General features: G+C 36.0%; 1 protein-coding gene across 1 annotated transcript; it reads left to right on the plus strand.

Annotated features, from left to right (window-relative positions):
• The first annotated feature begins 19,530 nt into the window (after nucleotides 1-19,530).
• LOC138342192 (uncharacterized) lies at nucleotides 19,531-20,460 on the plus strand. The gene is made up of 2 exons (XM_069294409.1): nucleotides 19,531-19,817; nucleotides 20,115-20,460. The coding sequence occupies exons 1-2, from the start codon at nucleotides 19,531-19,533 to the stop codon at nucleotides 20,458-20,460; spliced, it is 633 nt and encodes a 210-aa protein (XP_069150510.1).
• Nucleotides 20,461-21,015: the final 555 nt, after the last annotated feature.

Genomic DNA, 21,015 nt, shown 5'->3' on the forward strand with positions numbered 1-21,015 from the left:
TATGCTTGACTCTAGAGAGTGTTATGGATGTGGGGAGACTGGACATATTAGGAGGAATTGTCCCAAACAGAGTTATAGACCCCCAATGGCTAGAGGTAGAGGTGGTCATGGTAGAGGCCGTTATTCTGGAGGACGTGGTGGTCGAGGAAATGGTGGTCACCAAAACGGCCGAGGTGATGGGCAAACTGGAGCCACTACATCACAACATGGTAGGGGCAACGGACAGACGAACGATAGGGCCCATTGTTACGCTTTCCCTGGGTGGTCTGAAGCGGAGGCATCTGATGCTGTCATCACAGGTAATCTTTTTGTTTGTGATTGCATGGCTTCTGTATTGTTTGATCCTGGATCCACATTTTCTTATGTATCTTCCTCATTTGCTTATGGTCTAACTTTACATTGTGAATTACTTGATATGCCTATTCGTGTTTCTACTCCGGTGGGTGAGTCTGTGGTAGTTGAAAAGGTGTATAGATCTTGTTTGGTGAACTTTGTGGGGAGCAACACTTATGTAGATTTGGTTATCTTAGAAATGGATGATTTTGATGTAATTCTGGGTATGACTTGGCTTTCTCCGCAATTTGCGATCTTGGATTGTAATGCTAAAACGGTGACGTTAGCCAAGCCTGGGACAGATCCGTTAGTGTGGGAGGGTGACTACACTTCCAATCCGGTGCGTATCATCTCGTTTCTTCGTGCTAAGAAAATGGTTAGTAAAGGGTGTTTAGCTTTCTTGGCACTTCTCAAGGATGACACTACCCAAGTGCCTTCGATTGAGTCGGTTTCAGTAGTCCGTGAGTTTCTGGATGTGTTCCCTGCAGATCTTCCTGGTATGCCACCAGATAGGGATATTGACTTATGTATCGATCTCGAACCAGGCACACGCCCCATTTCTATACCCCCTTATAGAATGGCTCCCGCAGAGTTAAGAGAGTTAAAGGCACAACTTCAAGAGTTATTGAACAAAGGCTTTATTAGACCAAGTGCATCTCCTTGGGGTGCTCCGGTTTTGTTTGTAAAGAAGAAGGATGGGAGTTTTCGAATGTGTATAGACTACAGACAACTAAAAAAAGTAACCATAAAGAACAAGTATCCTCTTCCCCGCATTAATGACTTGTTCGATCAGTTACAAGGTGCTTGTGTCTTCTCTAAGATTGACTTGAGATCCGGTTATCATCAATTGAAAATACGAGCAACGGATGTGCCAAAGACTGCTTTTCGAATGAGATATGGGCATTACGAATTTGTAGTGATGTCTTTTGGTCTTACGAATGCCCCTGCTGCGTTCATGAGCTTGATGAACAGGATTTTTAAGCCATATTTGGACCTCTTCGTGATCGTATTTATTGATGATATATTGATATAATCAAAGAGCAAGAAGGAACATGAAGAGCATTTGAGAATGGTATTGGAAATGTTGAGGGAGAAAAAGCTTTATGCCAAGTTCTCTAAGTGTGAGTTTTGGCTAGATGCAGTGTCCTTCTTGGGACACGTGGTTTCTAAGGATGGAGTGATGGTGGATCCTTCTATGATTGAGATAGTGAAGAATTGGGTAAGACCTACTAATGTGTCAGAAATAAGGAGCTTTGTTGGGTTAACTAGCTACTACCGTCGATTTGTCAAGGGATTCTCTTCTATAGCTTCCCAATTGACGAACTTGACTAAGCAGAATGTTCCATTTGTATGGTCGGACGAATGTGAGGAAAGCTTTCAGAAGCTCAAGACTTTGTTGACTACCGCACCTATCGTTACCTTGCCAGTAGAGGGTAAGAACTTCATTGTTTATTTTGATGCATCCTATTCTAGTTTGGGTGCAGTACTAATGCAAGAGAAGAGTGTGATTGCTTATGCTTCAAGGCAATTAAAGGTGCATGAACGTAACTATCCAACTCATTATTTGGAATTGGCTGCGGTAGTGTTTGCATTAAAATAATGGAGACACTATTTATATGGGGTTAAGTGTGAGGTCTACACGGATCATCGTAGCCTTCAGTATGTCTTTACTCAGAAGGATTTGAACTTGAGACAGAGGAGATGGATGGAACTACTGAAGGACTATGACATCACTATTTTGTATCATCTGGGGAAGGCGAATGTTGTAGCGGATGCTTTAAGTAGAAAGGCGGGAAGCATGGGAAGTCTAGCTCACTTACAAGCTTCTAGACGCCCACTGCCTAGAGAGGTTCAAACTCTAGCTAATGACTTGATGAGATTAGAAGTAAATGAGAAGGGAGGATTCTTGGCTTGTGTGGAGTCAAGATCTTCTTTTCTTGACAAAATTAAGGGAAAACAGTTTGATGATGAGAAACTAAGGCGAATCCAAGATAAAGTATTGCAAGGGGAGGCTAAGGAAGCACAAATCGATGAGGAAGGTGTTTTGAGAATCAAGGGAAGGGTATGTGTACCCCACGTCGATGATTTGATCAACACTATTCTGACAGAGGCTCATAGTTCAAGGTATTCTATACACCCGGGTGCAACCAAGATGTATCGTGACCTCAAGCAACACTTTTGGTGGAGTAGAATGAAGCGTGATTTTGTTGACTTTATTGGCAAGTGTCCAAACTGTCAACAAGTAAAGTATGAACACCAAAGGCCCGGATGAACACTTAAGACAATGCCCATTCCGGAATGGAAATGGGAGAGAATTGCAATGGACTTTGTGGTTGGTCTTCCAAGAACAATGGGTAAGTATGACTCCATTTGGGTGATTGTTGATAGATTAACTAAATCTACTCATTTTATTTCGGTTAAGGTGACTTAAAATGCCGAGAAGTTAGCCAAGATCTATATCTCAGAAATCGTTCGATTACATGGGGTTTAACTATCCATCATATCAGATAGAGGTACGCAGTTTACTTCTAAGTTTTGGAAAACATTGCATGCGGAATTGGGTACTAGGTTGGACCTTAGTACTGCGTTCCATCCTCAGACCGATGGTCAGTCTGAGTGAACGATTCAAGTGTTGGAGGATATGCTTCGTGCATGTGTGATAGAGTTTGGTGGTCATTGGGATAGCTTCCTACCCTTAGCGGAGTTTTCATACAATAATAGCTATCACTCAAGCATTGATATGGCTCCATTTGAAGCATTGTATGGTAGGACATGTAGGTCTCCCATTGGTTGGTTTGATGCGTTCGAGGTTAGACATTGGGGTACTGATCTCTTGAGGGATTCGATGGAAAAGTGAAGTCTATTCAAGAAAAGCTTCTAGCGGCGCAAAGTAGACAAAAAGAATATGCAGATCGAAAGGTTAGAGACTTAGAGATCATGGAGGGTGAACAAGTCTTGTTGAATGTTTCACCAATGAAAGGGGTGATGCGGTTTGGTAAAAGGGGTAAACTAAGTCCAAGGTACATTGGACCATTTGAAGTACTTAAGCGAGTAGGGGAGGTGGCTTATGAGTTAGCCTTACCTCCAGGGCTGTCCGGAGTACATCCGGTATTCCATGTGTCGATGTTGAAAAGATACCATGGGGATGGAAACTACATTATCCGTTGGGATTCAGTTTTGCTTGATGAGAACTTGTCTTATGAGGAGGAGCTTGTTGCTATTCTAGATAGAGAAGTTCGCAAGTTGAGGTCAAGAGAGATTGCATCCATCAAGGTGCAATGGAAGAATCGACCGGTTGAAGAAGTTACTTGGGAGAAGGAGGCAGATATGCAAGAAAGATACCCACATCTGTTTACAGATTCAGGTACTCCTTTTCTCCCTTGTTTTCCTTCTTGTGATCGTTCGGGGACGAACGATGGGTAAATTGGTATCTATTGTAACGACCTGTTTAGTCGTTTTGAGCAACAGACTTCAATTCTGGAAAAAACTGGCAGAAGCGACGGACCACACGACGGACCGTCCAGGGCACCACGAACCGTCGCAGGGTCTCGTTTCAAAACACTTAGAAAATCTGAAATTGGGTACTGAAAAATCGACTCTCTGAACTTCGTAACGGAGTGGCAGGACGGACCGTCACAGGCCATTCACCCAAAAATCAAGTCTCTGATTCTTGCGACGAATTGTAGGACGGACCGTCGCAGGCACGACGGGCCGTCACAGGTTGCGCAAATCCCAGTCTGGGTCGGATTTCTTCATACGTTTTAAGGCACGTTTTTGACTATTCTTGCCTTAATTATAAAGTTAGTGGGTTAATGTTAATAAGTCTAATTACTTGGGGGTTAAAAGAGGTAACCTTAAGTTAATTAGTGGGGCATTATTGCCATCTTTTATTCTTAATTATATGTTCATTAGGGTAAAAGAAAGAGGGTTTGAATAAGAAAAATAGAAAGAACAAGGAGAGACAGAAAAAGAAAGAGAACGAGTAGAGAGAGAGAGAAACGAAGAGGATAGCAAGGATTTTGAGAAGATAGCTTGCTTGATTTCAATTCTTCGGTGGAGGTAGGTTATGGTTTTCATGCTTTCATAGTAAACTCTTAATAGAGAATGATATGTATTGGTAGTATTGTAAAACCCTTCTATGTGCTTAATTGTATGCATGCATGAACGTGATTATATAATTGTGATTATATTAAGCATGATGAAGCTATTGAATCCCAAATCTTGATAAAAACCTAATCTCTTGTTAATGATGATGCCTTGATATAGAAAGAAGGCTTGATGAACTAAAGTAATGAGATTGATGATGCCTTGGTGAGAAAGAAGGCTTGATGAATTGATAGAAAGAGATTAGGGGATCGGGTGTCACAAACTGACACGTAGATTTAGGGGATCGGGTGTCATGAACCGACACGTAGATTTAGGGGATCGGGCGTCACGAACCGACACGTAGATTTAGGGGATCGGGTGTCACGAACCGACACGTAGATTTAGGGGATCGGGTGTCACGAGCCGACACGTAGATTTAGGGGATCGGGTGTCACGAACTGACATGTAGATTTAGGGGATCGGGTGTCACGAACCGACACGTAGATTTAGCGGATCGGGTTTCATAAACCGACATGTAGATTTAGGGGATCAGAGTGTCACGTACCGACACAAGAGGATTAATGAATATGAGGGAGCGGAGTGTCACGTGCCGACACAAGAGAAATAAAGATAATGAATCTTGAAAGATGTTAATATACTCAATCTAAAGAACATAATTCCCAAATGAGTATGGTATTGAGGCTTGAGTCCTCATGTGTGAACTTGATGGTAATTGTTAATGATATAGTACTTGTTGTTGCTACATGTTGAGTATCATAGTTGAGTTTATGATATTACTTGGTATATACTGTTTTCTATTTTGAGTTGGCCGATGATATCTACTCAGTACCCGTGTTTTGTACTGACCCCTACTTTTATGTTTTTCTTCTTGTTATTTGTGGAGTGCAGCAAACGTGCCGTCATCTTCGACTCAACAGTAACTCAAGCCAGTCTTACTACATCGGAAATTCAGGGTGAGCTAATGCTTCTAGCTTGGACTGGATCTTCTTCTTCAAGTCTTGATGCCTTGAACTTCCGGCATGGACTAGCTTCTTATGTATTTTTAGCTTCTTAGAATACTCTTAGTTTAGTAATTTGATTATAGATGTTCTTGTGATGATGACTTCCAGATTTTGGGAATAATAATAGTTATTGATTTTATTAATGAGTTTAAGTCTTCCGCATTACTTTATGTTGATATTACCTTGAAATGTTAAGGTTAAATTGGTTGGTTCGCTCAAATAGGAGGGTAAGTGTGGGTGCCAGTCGCGGCCCGAATTTGGGTCGTGACATCTTTCAAAATCTCTTTCATATGAAAACCATAGGAAATAATAAGTGTCATATCATAAAATTTTATATAAAAAATATATGTGGGACACGGCCCATACAAAAGTAATATAGTACTACTATGTCTATTACAATGCTTTAATTAATGAACTCTAATATAGTGATGCCCTCGAGTTAAATGAGGACATACTTCAACCTTGGTTGAGAGATCCAATAATCCAAGATTCTCTCCAAAAATTCCCTTCACCTATGAATAATATGAGAGATAGATAAAAGTATGGAATTAGTACAAATACATGAACTAAGTATCATACAATGCATAAAAATCATGATACCAGACATTTAATGGAAATATGATTTTTTTAATTAAAACATCGTAGCACAAACATAAAAACAACTTTTAACACCTTAGAAAAACATAATATATCACATAAGCATTTTATCACTTTTTAGGAAACATTACAGTGAATTTATTCAATGTTACGATGAACTACTTCAAGCTTCAAAGTGAACACATTTAGCATGAAATATTTTCACTCAAAGTTATCCTAAGACTAACTTAATTTTGGAAAAGAGATAACTCCCATTCACCCTCTCTAAACACACCTAAATGATCCTTGGGACTACCTAGAATGAGATAAATACACTTACAATACACCAAAACACATAACATGAGATCCTTTTACCAAAGGTGAATCTAAGGTACACTTGCGTGTGTTGTGAAGTGACCGCCCATACAATACCTTTTCACACACTTAATAGATCATTTATAGTACTTAGGATAAGATCATTCTCACTCCATACAATAGAATATATATAAAATATAACATTGTCTTTCCAAAGGTTATCAAAAGATTTAATTAAGTAATTCGAGAAGAGAACGCCCACAATTGACCTCTCAAAGAATACCTAAATAATCCTTATGACTACCTAAGTTTGGATCATGTATAATGTATCAACAAATATCCCTACCTAGAGCCTTTCTTAAAACATCCCTCGGTAAGATATGAAGTGAACTGTCCTATTCCCCCTTCATACCTTAACTAGAAACCTTTAACTACTCTAGGTAAATACTCATTCATTTAACATGCTTTCTAAGTTAAATTGTCATCTTCTTTAGTTCATTTAGGAGACATTCATCAAGTAAGGACACTAAAGTAATGCTCTTTGATAAGACCTATGAACTCACTCACTAACATCATCCAAGCCAAATTGTGGAATGTCTAGAGAGCGTCCCATACAACCACCTAAACTTCATAAGACATCTCCAACACTAGTGGGTATCCCATATGATGAGAATGGGCAATAACCGACATAGACCATGGTAGCAAGGAATGGAATGCGGAGTCATAACCTACTCCGAGGGAGGGTATTCTACTTGTCAATTGTAGAAATTAGACACATCCCATGTAGGCACGTGGTTAAGGGAAGAGTTTCTTTGTACTCTAGTGTAATCCTCAAAAATAGCTACTTCCTAAACCATACTCACTCGGTGCTAGACTTTTTTCGCCTAGAGTAATTCCCATAAAGAATCACATGAAGAGGTTCCATATCTAGTTCATAAGGCGATCACTTTCACCTTACCAAAAAGGTCCCTTAGTGTTGCCTTACAATGGTTAGGAGGATAGCTTAATGATTTTCCTAAAGATGATTTCACGTCTTTCCAACTAACCAACCTTAAGACAACCATTCACACAAAAAGGATACCATTATGACTTTCCACTTTAATAATATCATATCCATACAACTAGGTTAAAGGTTCCACATAAAGGACCTTCTTTGCAAACATCAAGGAAACATGTCATTCATACATAACAAGACTAAAAGGCTTTATCATCATAAGTCAAGAGGTCACATTCTTATCACACATATATCAACTAAGGGACACAAGTCTACTAAAATAAGACACACACATCTTTACATATATCATATCATTCTAGAAGCACAAAATAATAACCAACATCATATTTAGGTTACCCTATTCACTACTATAATATCATTAATATAACCATCGTATGACTCTCATAACCAAGTAGGATGAACCATGCATCAACTCTTAGACTACAGACATACATGATAACCTCAAAACATGAATATAATAACACATACATTCACCTTAATCATAAGTATATAAGTATGATAATTCTTCACATAAATCCAGCACACAAACTATCATAATATATCAACTAATACCAACATGTCCATGATCATCATAATACATAATTTAACACCAATGAGGCCACATAATTCATAAGTAAAGCATATAGCACCACCATCATAAGCGGACCATACCAATCACAACATAAATCAAGACCTACAATACTTAAAATAAAGAGAATTAGGGCATTATACGGTCAATCAAATCTCACCACTTCAATTCATAGCTAATCTATCCAATACAATACCAAAAGGCCCTTACCCGTGGCCATGATCATCAATTCAATAAAAAAAATCATGATACTCAATGAATATAAATCAATCAAATATATATTTATAAATCTAAGACAACCAATTCATTAATCCAATACAATTCTTACAGCATTCAATCGCCAGAGAAAACTACACCAGCATTTCATAAGCAATGAGGCGTGATCACTTAAAGATAAAATAGTCAAATTAGAATTGCATTGTTTGCATAAGTTCATAGAGTTTTTAGTTTAAAATCATCAAATTAACTTCAATTCAATATCATACAATTTTTGAAAACGTTTTATGCAAGAACCTATGGCTAGAACACAAAATTGGAGAATTCATTTTTTTGATCATCTTTGAAAATCATTGGCATTGACTCCTAGAAAGAAGAAATATTTAAGGATTAAAACCATAACCTTAATATAGAAGATTAACCCAGGGAGTTTATGGAGAAAAACTTGAGAAAACAGTCTTTTTCATTGGATCTTCAATGCTTCAACAATGGAGGTTTTGGAGAGACGAATTGATAGGTTTTTTTTCTAGTTGAGACTATAAATTTGATTGGTGATATTAGGGGAATAAAAAGACTCAATAACATTAAATGAGTAATACCGAAATTACCCAAAAGACCCCTACACTTATTAGACAATTTAACCAATTCAAATTTGACTTAAAAATGACGCGTCCAAATCTGGATGTTTACTTCCCGTCGTGGAGGCATTTTCAGATCTAGGTTTTGAACAATTTTGATACAGAATGGTTCATCGCAGCCCCGCATCGCAGGGAAAGAATTTTTCCTCTCAGTTTCTGCTGCATGACACGCATCATGTTTGGTGTCCCATGTTTGGGTCCTCTTTGGGGACCCTTTCGTTGGTCCCCGACGGGTTATTCTTGAATGTTTCGATCCTTTTTGTGTAAGGATATGCGTAAGAACAATACTTATTAAATTTAAACCTCAAACCATCCCCCAAAACATCACTACAAAACACTACGATACACTAGTTCAACTTCGACTAGTTTCTAGACGCTATTGGATGTTTGACCTCCAAACACTTCCAAACTTTATGTACTTCCAAAAAACACTATTATTAACCATTTTAAGACTTTAAAACATCATTAAACACATGGTATTATCTAGTACAACTTAGCTCATTTTTAGGGTGTAACAATATTCCTATACTATCCATGTGAAATAAAAGCAGCAGACTATGTAGTGCTTCCTATTGCGAGGATTCTAAGTAAAATCTTATATATATTTATATTATTTATAAGAGAGAGTTCAAATTAAATCTCAATTAGAATTAAATAATTATTTTTAAAATTTTCCGCATTTTTAACCTTTTAAATGTAATGACGAATGCTAAGAGGTTAGCATTAGTCCTCTTCTAGGACGACGACACCAGTTACTTGTAGGGGATGCTCCCCAGATGTGACCTAAATCATAATATAAGTGGGAATAGAACTTTTAACATAGATGTATTGCACGATCTAGATTATCAAAGGTCACATTTCTTAAATGTCCAAGAAGCCCCCAATTATAAATGTGGCGCGCAACACAATCAAAACTAAGACTCTAATAGACACGTCTTTGTAGACACCCTAGGATAACCTTCTCTGATAACATTTTTTTTCACGCCATTAGTACCATTGAAATGGATATGCACCTGATTCCCTAAAGGTCCGAAAGAAACAAGTTCTGTTTTATGTTTATTGTACATTCAACTATGATAAGTATAAGTCTTTGATAGGTATATTTGAAGTACCTTGATAATACACAAACATATATTGTCTCAAATAAATGTACATGATAGTCCAATGAAGCCTTAATTTCTAGAAACAAGACATAACCCTTCTTTACTTTGACATTTGGTCTACAAGGCCTCTAAAATATAGACACTTACCTTATAATGTGACAGGACCCCATCATACCCCTTAACTTATATATAATATCAAAATATACTTAAGTCTATGGAAAAACCTTGAAGCAATGTGGAGCTCACCAAAGGTCGTGGAGTCTGCTATGCTTATACAAATATATTTTATTAACTTGAGTAATTGTACCAGTTGCATAAAAACAAAATCTCAACGAGGGACGTTAGTACGAAAGAATGTACATAATATGCAAGGCATTAAGTAACCATATATAAATTAAGGGATTTCAATTGAAATCAGGTACAAATTCACAAATATTTTGTATACATAAATAAGGAAAAGAGACAATCTTTGATTATACTTGTGAAATAACATACCTCACATTTACCTTGCTTATACATGAGGAATCATGTACATCACATTCACCTTTTCTAATACCTGTGGAATCATGTACATTGTAGTCCTCGATTATAATTTAGGAATCATGTACATTACATTCTTGGTTATAAATTTTATCATCTTTCCTTTATGACTTTGTAGCATGTTACACAATGACCAGTTGATCAATAGTAGGAGAGGATGGCTCATACAAGTTATTTTAACCCCCGGGATGTGGTCCTCATAAATATACAAATCTAGATCGACCCATGTTAGGGTTTTAGCCCTAGGCGCCACCCATAATAATATAGATTGGGATTGGCCCATGCTAGGTAATACTACCATTGAGCTTCAACCCTTCAGCATAAAAGTTAGGATAGGCCCTTGCTATGCATTTTAACCCCTGAGGTGCCACCCACAATCAAATAGATTTGTATTTTCCCATGGTAGCTATTTTAACCCCTGGGTACCACCCATAATTATATAAATTGGAATAGGTCTATACTAGGTATTTTAACCTTTGAGCTACCACCTATAGTTATATACTTTAACTTTACCTTGTCTTTTTAATCTTTGAGATTTTTCTATTGAGGTTCATGACTCTATTAATATTTAGGACTATATACTAGTTCAATGGAGATGTGTATGAATTAATTGAGGCAGAAAACAATAATATATGAATAAAATTTAACTTTGTTGTGCTACTTAGGAACTGATTGACTCATGAAATTCATTTGGGCACAAAGAACATACATAGGTGATTCACAATGGTGTGTGGAAACTACCTTGCATGTAGTAAATGATTCATTAATATGTATAGAAATTGAGCAAGTAATTCTTCATACAAGATGCTTCATTTAAAAACATATCTAAACATTTCACATGGGGGAATCCGATAGCTTAGTACTTAGTAGAGATTATAACTTCTCATACAGAGAGGCAAGGACTATATAAGATAATATGATAGCTAAAAAGTTCATATAAGATAACAAATGAAACAGTACATAAACATCCAAACTAATGAAGCCCGTGACAGAACGCAAATAAGGGTTGTATATTCCACATAAGGGGACATAAAATGAACAATGGACATAATATGCATATGACATATAAAAACCCATAACATGTATAATGTAGGATATAATAGACTCAATGAAATTCATTTGACTTAGTGGACAATTGATGAAACTAATGTTAAATGTATCTTTGTCAACGAGTGCTTTGAATAATAAACACACCAATATTGGATAATGAACACGTATGAAAGTAGTCTAACATTTTGATAACTTGCACTGTATAAAGATGAACATTAGATACATTAGAGATATTACACCCTTACATCGTCTGTTTTACTATCAGGACCACTTAAAGATCTCAATTTGTTGATACACAAAATATAGGACTTTATTCCCAAAGATATGAGATCAAATAGCCTTATATACTTCAATTTCAAATTCATATAGCTTAGGGAATCTCAACTTTTTTTTTGACGTCACAATATTCATCTACAATGAACAATAATTTAGGCTAATAGGATAAGCTTACCAACTAACTTAGGATATTTCAACTCATCAAAAGAGTAGCTAGGCAGCCAGCCCATAATGCTTCTAATTGAGTGTGTTCTTTCACACATTCTGTCAATTATTGTTGTTTACATGAAAAAACCATTCCCATGAGGTTTGTCGGCACTGAATATTATAAATAATATATGCTTTTATATATATATATATATATATATTATTACCTGAGATGGGACACACAATGAGCTTACAAAAACTTTAATTTAATGGTGCATCACAACAACTTATAAATCTGCCCCTAATATCTTTTTGCAATAATTCTCTACGTACATCCATGGCATACCATAAATAAACAATGCAATAATATACATCAACACCCCAAAATAGTCAAAGAGATTTCAATTTTATGATTTTCAATCATCATCCCACGAGTTTCAATAAACAAGTAAGGCTAGAATTCTGAAATAAACTAATAAATAAAGTTTTCGGCAGCGTCTTACCTTGGTTCCAATACATATAGAATTATATAATTCACTACCCTTGAAGAACTATCAGATATACTTGATTCAATAGAAAGAGAATGTGATTTAGAAACAGGATAAAAAATAGTTAGAACCCTAGTTGCAATATTAGGTGGTTGTTTCATTTTGAGAGAGAGAGAGAGATATGAACTTGAGATCTTAAAATTTGGATAACAAAAAAATGAGATATTTGTATCAGATTTTTTACTTTAATATGTCCACTTTTGCAACATTTATTATACTTCATTTGATTCCACCATTTGTCTTTTATTCACGCCACACATTTCAGTAGGTGATACACCTACTTTTCCATTAAAATTATTTCTTGTGGGATTGGAAAGATTGGGTCTTGGACTGCCATTTATTTTTATTTCCCCCTTCTTGGACATATTGGGACTAAATTTTAACTTTATTTAGTTCTCAACGTGGCCCATAAGTCAAAGACTGTGATGCACGTACCTGATCCATATACCTTAAGTAGGTGATGCATCTACTTGTCACCTAGTAGCTTAATTTAGTCAAGAAAGTACCTCACCTATTTCTCACCATTTTCCATATCTTAGTTTATTTACAAGATATTAACACTAAAACACACCTGTCCACTTATGACTTTAATATCACATATCACCTTTTACTATCTCAAGTTCAAATATTTTTTCACATTCACTTAGTTGTATAAGCATCGGAAAATATGGGGTATTACATTTTTTTAAATTGTCTATGAAGAGAACAATCTTTCTTTCTAACAAACAAAACTAGAGCACCCAATGGAGAGATACTAGATCGGATGAAACCCTTATCCAATAAATCCTTTAATTTTTCTTCCAACACCTTCAGTTCTAGCAGGGACATTCGATAAGGAGGAAAATAAATAGGTTTTGTGTGTGGAAGAAGGTCAACATTTTATTTCCCTTTCTAGAGAAATATTAGGTAAATCATCTAGGAACACTTCCAAAAACTCATTAACAATAGGGACTGACTCAGGAATAGGGGTTTTGGAACCTACATATGTCCCTCTAACTAGATGGGTAAATCAACACTTAGAAATCATATTTCTATCATTAATAGAAAGGACAAACTGACCCTTAGACTTAGAACTTCCCCCTTCCACTGTAGGACAGACTTATCCAGAAACTCAAACTTGAGTACATGATTTCTACAATCAATAGAACTATAACATGAGTGCATCAAACCCATTCCAAGGGTAACATCAAAGTCCAACATATAAATATTTACCAACTTAAGAATATTAACTCTATGGGACATGGAAACAAGATACTTTGTATAGACCCTGTTAGCCATAATAGAATCACCCGTAGGAGTAGAGACAGAAAAAGAATTTAACAACACATATAGTAGAACATCGAACCTCATCGCCATGTATATCTCAAAATTATAAGGTATCACTATGATCAAGTAAATCATAAACATCAGTTATGAAGACTTCAAACATACTAGTAACCACATCCGGAAAACCCTCTTGTTTACTACTATTCTGAAGTGCACATAATCAATTTTTCATTGGATAATTGGAACAGAAACATTTGGAGATGCTCTCTTTCCCTCTGTTCTTTTATTCATAAGCATAGGGAAACCCATATCTTATGAAAAATTTTACCACAACTGAATCAACCATCTGTGCCGGCTAGGCATTTACCCTCGTTCTTTTTTCCAGTGCTAAAACAAGCAGACATAGGCAATGAATATCCACTATCATTCCCTCCTTGAGGCTTAGGTTTTAGACACACTATATTTTTTTGAACTTAAGAGGATCATTACACGAACCTTTAACGAAAAACCTTTGTAGAAATTTAGAACAACCATGTCCATTGGACATTCGCATGAGAGAAATTACAAGTACAAGTTTTATCACTCTTTTTCTCCATAGACATTTTTATATGTTTATCCTCTACAATCCATTGACCATAAACCATGAGATGATAGATGTCCATGTCATTAATGATCATGGTCGTACAATTCTTTAACAACCAGTTCAAACACACCCAAAATGAACGTACTCATCCTTTCCCGTGGATTGGAAACCTTGTAGGGGAATATTTTAAGCAACTTAGTGAAATTCAATGAATATTCCCTAACACTCATAATACCTTGAAGAATATTTGATGAACACAAGAACCTTTTCCTCCCTCATATCAAGGGGAAAAAGCCTATGAAGGAAATCAACCTTAAATTTCTCCCAATTAAGAGGACCCACATCCTTAGGGCTTCCTTCTTTAAATTGGTTGAACAAAATTTGACCCACACCATTGAGTTGATAAGTGTCCAGCTCCGCCTATTCCACCACCTTCAATCCTATGATCATCAATACCGTATAAACCTCGTCAAATGAACTCTTGAGGATCTTCGTTATTGTTAGAACTATTAAACTATAGAGGATTCATCCTAGTAAACTCTCTCACTTTAGATGCCATTGTACCCACATTTATGTTTATGGGAATCGGAAACTCCTTATTATATTGGGTTGTCATGGGTTGAGCCAACACATAAAAATCATCCGTAAAAATAGCATTTGACACTTGCTCAATGAAATTTTTTTCAAAACATTAGTAGATTGAGAAGAAGCTTCTTGTTTCTCATTGCCCTCATATTCCTTTTAGCATTTTACTTTGAGTAGCCATGTCATGTGGAGCATCAGATAAATATTGGAAGAGAGACCTTATAGAGTAAAACTATATCACACGACTTTAGAGTGATGAAAAAGTGGATCTTTATAAAAATCTTATAGTCTCTCAATCATAAATATGGCGCGCTTCTCACTCGATATAAGACTCTAATCAATTTGGCTTATGGTACATACTATGACCATTCTAATCTTGTGCTCTAACTAACAAGTTTTTCATGACCTAGGGGTACATCCTAGGTGTAACATTGTGTATATGACCTCGATAGACCGCATAGAAGTCAGTTAAAATTCATTACATATGAAATAGAACTAAAGGAGCAAAACAAACATTTCAATTCCAACATTTTAAAAGTAAAGTGGAAGTCTGAAACACTTTTAGCAATAGTAGTCTAGTACAATAATGTAATATCTCTAAAACGACATAGGTGAGACTAGATCCTAACACTTTTTTGTTGATGTTTTTAAATCGTAAAATGCTTTATAATGACGTTAGGAGGCGGTGTTTAAATTTTAATAATGTTTGGAGGTAAAACATCTAAGAATGTCCATGACATTCAAAATGTTTGCCTGGAAACGTGCTTCTGTGTATTACTGTGTTTTGTCAAGTTCTACATGTTTTTTTGGATGAAATTTATATAAGAGGTCCTAAACATGTATACAAACATATTCGGGTTTGAAACATCCGGAAAAAACTCCACAAGGACCAACCAAGGGGTCCTTGAAGAGGACCCAAAGAGTGAGCTAAGGCTGTCAAAAACTGCCTCACTTATGGATGGCAATCGACGCCCACTAGGTTGGAAAACGCCCTGTAGGTGGAGGGCATTGCACAACACTTGGTAAAGGGATATTATTTCTCTAAAATCCAACCTCTTATCCAAACAACGAACAACCAACCGGTCCGTTGGTTAGGTTACGGGGCATAGGTGAGGTGGCTGTCGATGGCACCTGCAATTTCTGCTAGTGGCTCGGCCATGGATAGGGGTAATTAGGTCATTCACCTACCATTCCTAAAATTTTTTGGACGGTTTCTTAGATACATTTTCGTTATTTTAAGTGGGTGTAGAAGTCTTAATCACTTAGATGAATACACTTTTAAAAATCAAACCTACCGAATCCCTAAATAACTCTGTAGAACTCCGTTGCAGCCAAAAATAAAGATAGAGCTTTGGTGGAATATTCTTTGGTAATTCTCCATCAATAATTCATCTAATTTGTGGTATATAATAAATTGAGGTATGGTATTCATCCTTGAATCTCTTTTCTTCAAGGAGACAAACTTCAAAGTGATTTCTAAAGTCTTTCAAAAGATGAAATTGTTTTATTTTGATATTTAGCCAAGGGTTCTTGCGAAAAACGTCTTCAACCATTTTATATTGATTGAATTCATGTAAATTTGATAATTTTAATCTAAAAAAATATATGAAACCATGCAATTCATGAAACCCAAGTTTAGACTACTTTGTGTGTGATTTGATTATTTCATACTATTATTGAATTAATGTGTAGTTTGATTAGGGCTATTAAGTTATGAATTAATGATGCTAGAATTGTTAGTTGGATGCCCTAAATTGATAAATAGATGTTTTATTATCTTTTAGTCATTGTATATTGTAATTGGTGGGTTGAATTTTTTACTATAGCTATTGATAAGAGCCTTGGTATATTTTGTTGAATGAATTGACTATGGATGAAGTTGTGAGATTTGATTAATGATATGTTGACCTAAATTTCTCTTTATCAAATTATCATAGATAGTAATGATGTTTGGTATGGTCCATAATTATGGTGGCGGTGCTTATGTACTATAATTGTGAATTACGTGGCCTTCTCATAATTATTGTATGAATTATGAAACAATGTGGCCTCGTTGGCATTACTTTATGCATTGTCGCTTTATTATTTTATAACTTGATTATGTGAATATGGTGAAGGTCTTGATGATTTTTTGTTTATGTAGAGTCAAAGCATGAGTTCTTTTAGTTGATTATATGTGTCCCTAGTATATTATAGTGAAGTCAATATTTGTATAGCTTGATGTTGAAGTATGATGATTCTTGATAGATTATATGAGACTTGTAATGTCTTAGATTGATGATATTATAATGGTGAATAGGGTGACCTATAGATCATATTAGTTATACCTATGTGCTTCTTGAATGATATGTTATATGTGGAGTATGTCAATGTCATTTGATTATAGACTTGTGTCCCTTACTTCATACATGTAGAATGTGAATATGACTTCTTGACTTAATATGCTAAAACTTCTTAGTCTTGTATGTATGTTGGACATGTGACCTTGAAAATTGTTAAGAAGGTCCTTTATGTGGAACCTTCAACCTAGTTGGACGGTTATGATATCCTTCAAGTTGAAAGCCCTAATGGTATCCTAATTTTGTGAATGGTGGACTTAGGGTTGGTTGGAAGGAACGGGTTGAAATCATCCTTAGGAAAGTCATTGAGCTATTTTCTTGACCATTGTAGGTAACCTTAGTGGACCCTCTTTGGTATGGTGTAATGTGATTCGGTTGTGAACTAGATACAAAACCTCTTCTTGTGCTCCATTATTGAAATACTCTATGAGAACAAAGGATAGCACTGAGTGAGTATTCTTACAAAGTTGATCTAACTATGATTATTTTAGAGAACAAAAAAACCCTCTATTTTCCTTAACCATGTTCCTACATGGGATGTGTCCTAGTTCAACCAATGACAAGTAGATCACCCTCCATCGGAGTAGGTTCGTGACTCAAGATTCTATGCATAACTAGTATGTCCTGTGTCGGTTATTGCCTATTCTCATCATATGGGATACCTACTAGTGTTGAAGACGTTCCATGAATTTTAAGTGGTGGTATGGGACACTATCTAGACATTGCACGATTAGTCTTTGAAGATGTTAGTTAGTACCTAGGTCTTCTCTAATACCATTACTTGAATGTCCTTAAATGTTGAATGTCTATTAAGTGAACTAACAAAGATACTGACTTAAATTAGAAAGCATGTTAATGAATAAGTAATCATCTAGGATAAGTTTAAAGATTGCCTAGTTATGTTGTGAAGGGGGCATATGAATGGTCTTTTCATGTCTTACCCAGGGAAGTCTTAAGAATAACTCTAGATAGGAAAGTTAGTTGATAAAGTAGACATGATCTAAGCAAAGGTAGTTTTAAGGATTATTTAGGTAATCTTGAAGAGGGTGTATGGGCGGTCTCGTCTTTAATTACTTATGTCTTTTGATAAACTTTAAGACGAGAATGTCATATTATATATATTTTTATGTGTAGTGAGAATGATCTTATCCTTGGTAGTCTAAAAGATATCTTAGTTGTATGTGAAGGGATAGTATGGGCGGTCGCCTCATAACTCACTCAAATGAGCCTTAGAATCACCTTTGGAAGAAGGATCTCATGTTTATATGTTTTGTATATGTTAGTGATGTGATATTGTGAAATGTGAATTATGGGTGAACTTATAGTTAAGTCACTGTAAACTTACTATAAGGTTATTTTAATGTTGCTATAAATTTAATATGATTTGTAATGTGTTTGAAATGTTATTCTTACACTTTTAGTATGAAATTATACTAAAAAATAGCATGTTTCTCATGAATTTATGCATTATGCCTTACTTAGTACATGCATTTTACTAATTCCATACATTCTGTTACATCTAAAGGTGTAGGCGGAAGGTGAGAGGCGTCTTGTAGGAATGACTGGAAATTAGGAATCTTTAAAACAAAGTTGAAGTATGTCCTCACTTGACTCGAGGGAATGACTATGTTTAAACTTCTTCTATTCAAGTATTGTAGTAGACTAAGTAATTCAATATTTGTATTGTACGGATCTTCTACCAAGTATTCTTGAGTCTAAGGTTGGCATATGTAGAGACTTAGTATTTTCCTATGGTTTTATATGAAAGTTGTTTTAACATATTTCGTGTGAAAAGTTTTTATTCTGCACTTATTTTCATACATGTATAAAATGATTGATGTCAAAGGGCTTGTACAAGACCTCCGAAAGGTCAGCTACGTCGTGTCGCAATACGAGAACATTATTTATTCTAGGGTATACTCTCAAGATGTGACAAAATTTGAACAGAACATAGGTTATAAAAGTGGTCTTAGGAACCAAAAAGTCTCATAAATGCGCTTATTGTAGAGTTTTGTTCATTGGTGTGAGTCGCGACACATCTATGGGTTAGAGGCTATAGAATGATAGAGTGTCCCCTCTTTATCTACTCTTGTGTCGTGTCGTAGAGTAAAATTTATGAGTGTATTTGTTAATGCTTTTCTTTGTGTTTATAGAAAGTTAAGTTGACTAATAGAAGGATGGCCTCTAGAAGGATTTAAGAGGGAAGGGTGAATGAGGAAATTAATCCTCAAGTAGAGAAAGTTTATCAAGTTCTTCAAGGCGATCAAGGTGTTCAAGTTCCTATTGGAGGTGAAGGCAATGAGGTTTCTCTTGTTCCCCGGGATATGACTAATGGGGAGATTAGAGACGCTCCACTTGCTTTAACCCGAGCCATGACTACTCATACGAATAAGGGTGTTGAGCCTAGAGTAAATGCTATGGAGAGCATTATGACATCTATATTGAGATACATTGTGTGGATGAATACTCCTATATTTCTTGGCTCTAAGGTGGGAGAGGATCCCCAAGAGTTTCTACATGGTGTGTACAAGGTGTTGAGTGCAATGGGGGTGACTTCTAGGGAGAAAGCGGAGTTGGCTTCATATAGATTTAAGGAGGTTTCTCAAGTATGGTACACTCAATGCAAAGATAATAGGCTGGTTGAGTCGGGTCCTATAGAGTGGGAGGAGTTTATGGAGGCTTTCTTAGGGAATTAGCTTCCCCGTGAGAGAAGGGAGGTGATGGTTGAAGAGTTAATTAATATCAATCAAGGAAATAGGTATGCTCCATCTTGGTGTCTAACCCTAGGGATGAGATGAGTAGGTTTGTGACCGATGTTGCCGACCTTGTGAAATAAGTGTGTCGTACGACCATGCTTCATGATGACATGAACTTGTCAAGACTCCTGGTGTATGCTAAATCCATTAAGGATTCAAAGCATAGTAGGATTTCTAGAAATTAAAAGAGGAGTGGACCAAGTGAGAAAACCTTGGTTCAGGAAGAAAGATCCAATTCAAGATGAACCTAGGGATCCTAAGGTCAAACTTGAGAAGGATAGTGGTTGTCAAGTTGGTAAGCCTACTTGTGCTACTTGTGGGAAGAAGCACTACGAGAAATGTCTAGTTTGTACCGGAAATTTCTTTTGTTGTGGTAACGATGGACATAAGGTGAGGCATTGTCCTACAATTGCATCTAGATTAAAGGGACGCAAGAAAGTTCCTCCAAGTATTCGGGGTGATGATGTTCAAAGAAGGGCTCATTTCTATGCAGTCTGAGCTAAGGGATCAAAGAAAGATGATGATGATGTTGGTGTTATAACTTGTTTTTTAGTTTTATGAGTTCCTTCTAAGTGAGGGATTTTGGTGAGAAGTGGAGTTTTGATTGATTGTTTATTCTCCTCTATTCTATTAATGTTTTAGAGTTAGAATGTCATAGTAGCATGTTGCATGTTGCATTCTATTTAGGAGTCTTATTGTAATTGAATTTCATTTATTCCTTGCATTGTGCATTTCATGAATTTATAATTATTTTGTAAATTGTGTTTGTATGGTTTTATCTCTCATATGGTAATGCTTTCATCATAAATTGCTTAAGTGTTGCATTTTTTTTGAAATTTAAACGTAGTTCACTATGGTGCCTTAATAATTCACTGGAAAAATTTTCATATTTTGAATAAATTGTTCTTTTGTTAAAAATTGTTGTAATGTGTATATAATTGATGTATATGATCATGATAAATGAATGTAGAAGGATTTCTTGCTATTTGAAACAAAGAATGTGAGTCTTATTTCATAAGATGTCGTAGAATTGATTCTATTATCTTGTTGTTT

This window comes from Solanum lycopersicum, chromosome 1, assembly GCF_036512215.1.
Source record: "Solanum lycopersicum chromosome 1, SLM_r2.1".
Classification (NCBI taxonomy): Eukaryota; Viridiplantae; Streptophyta; class Magnoliopsida; order Solanales; family Solanaceae; genus Solanum; species Solanum lycopersicum.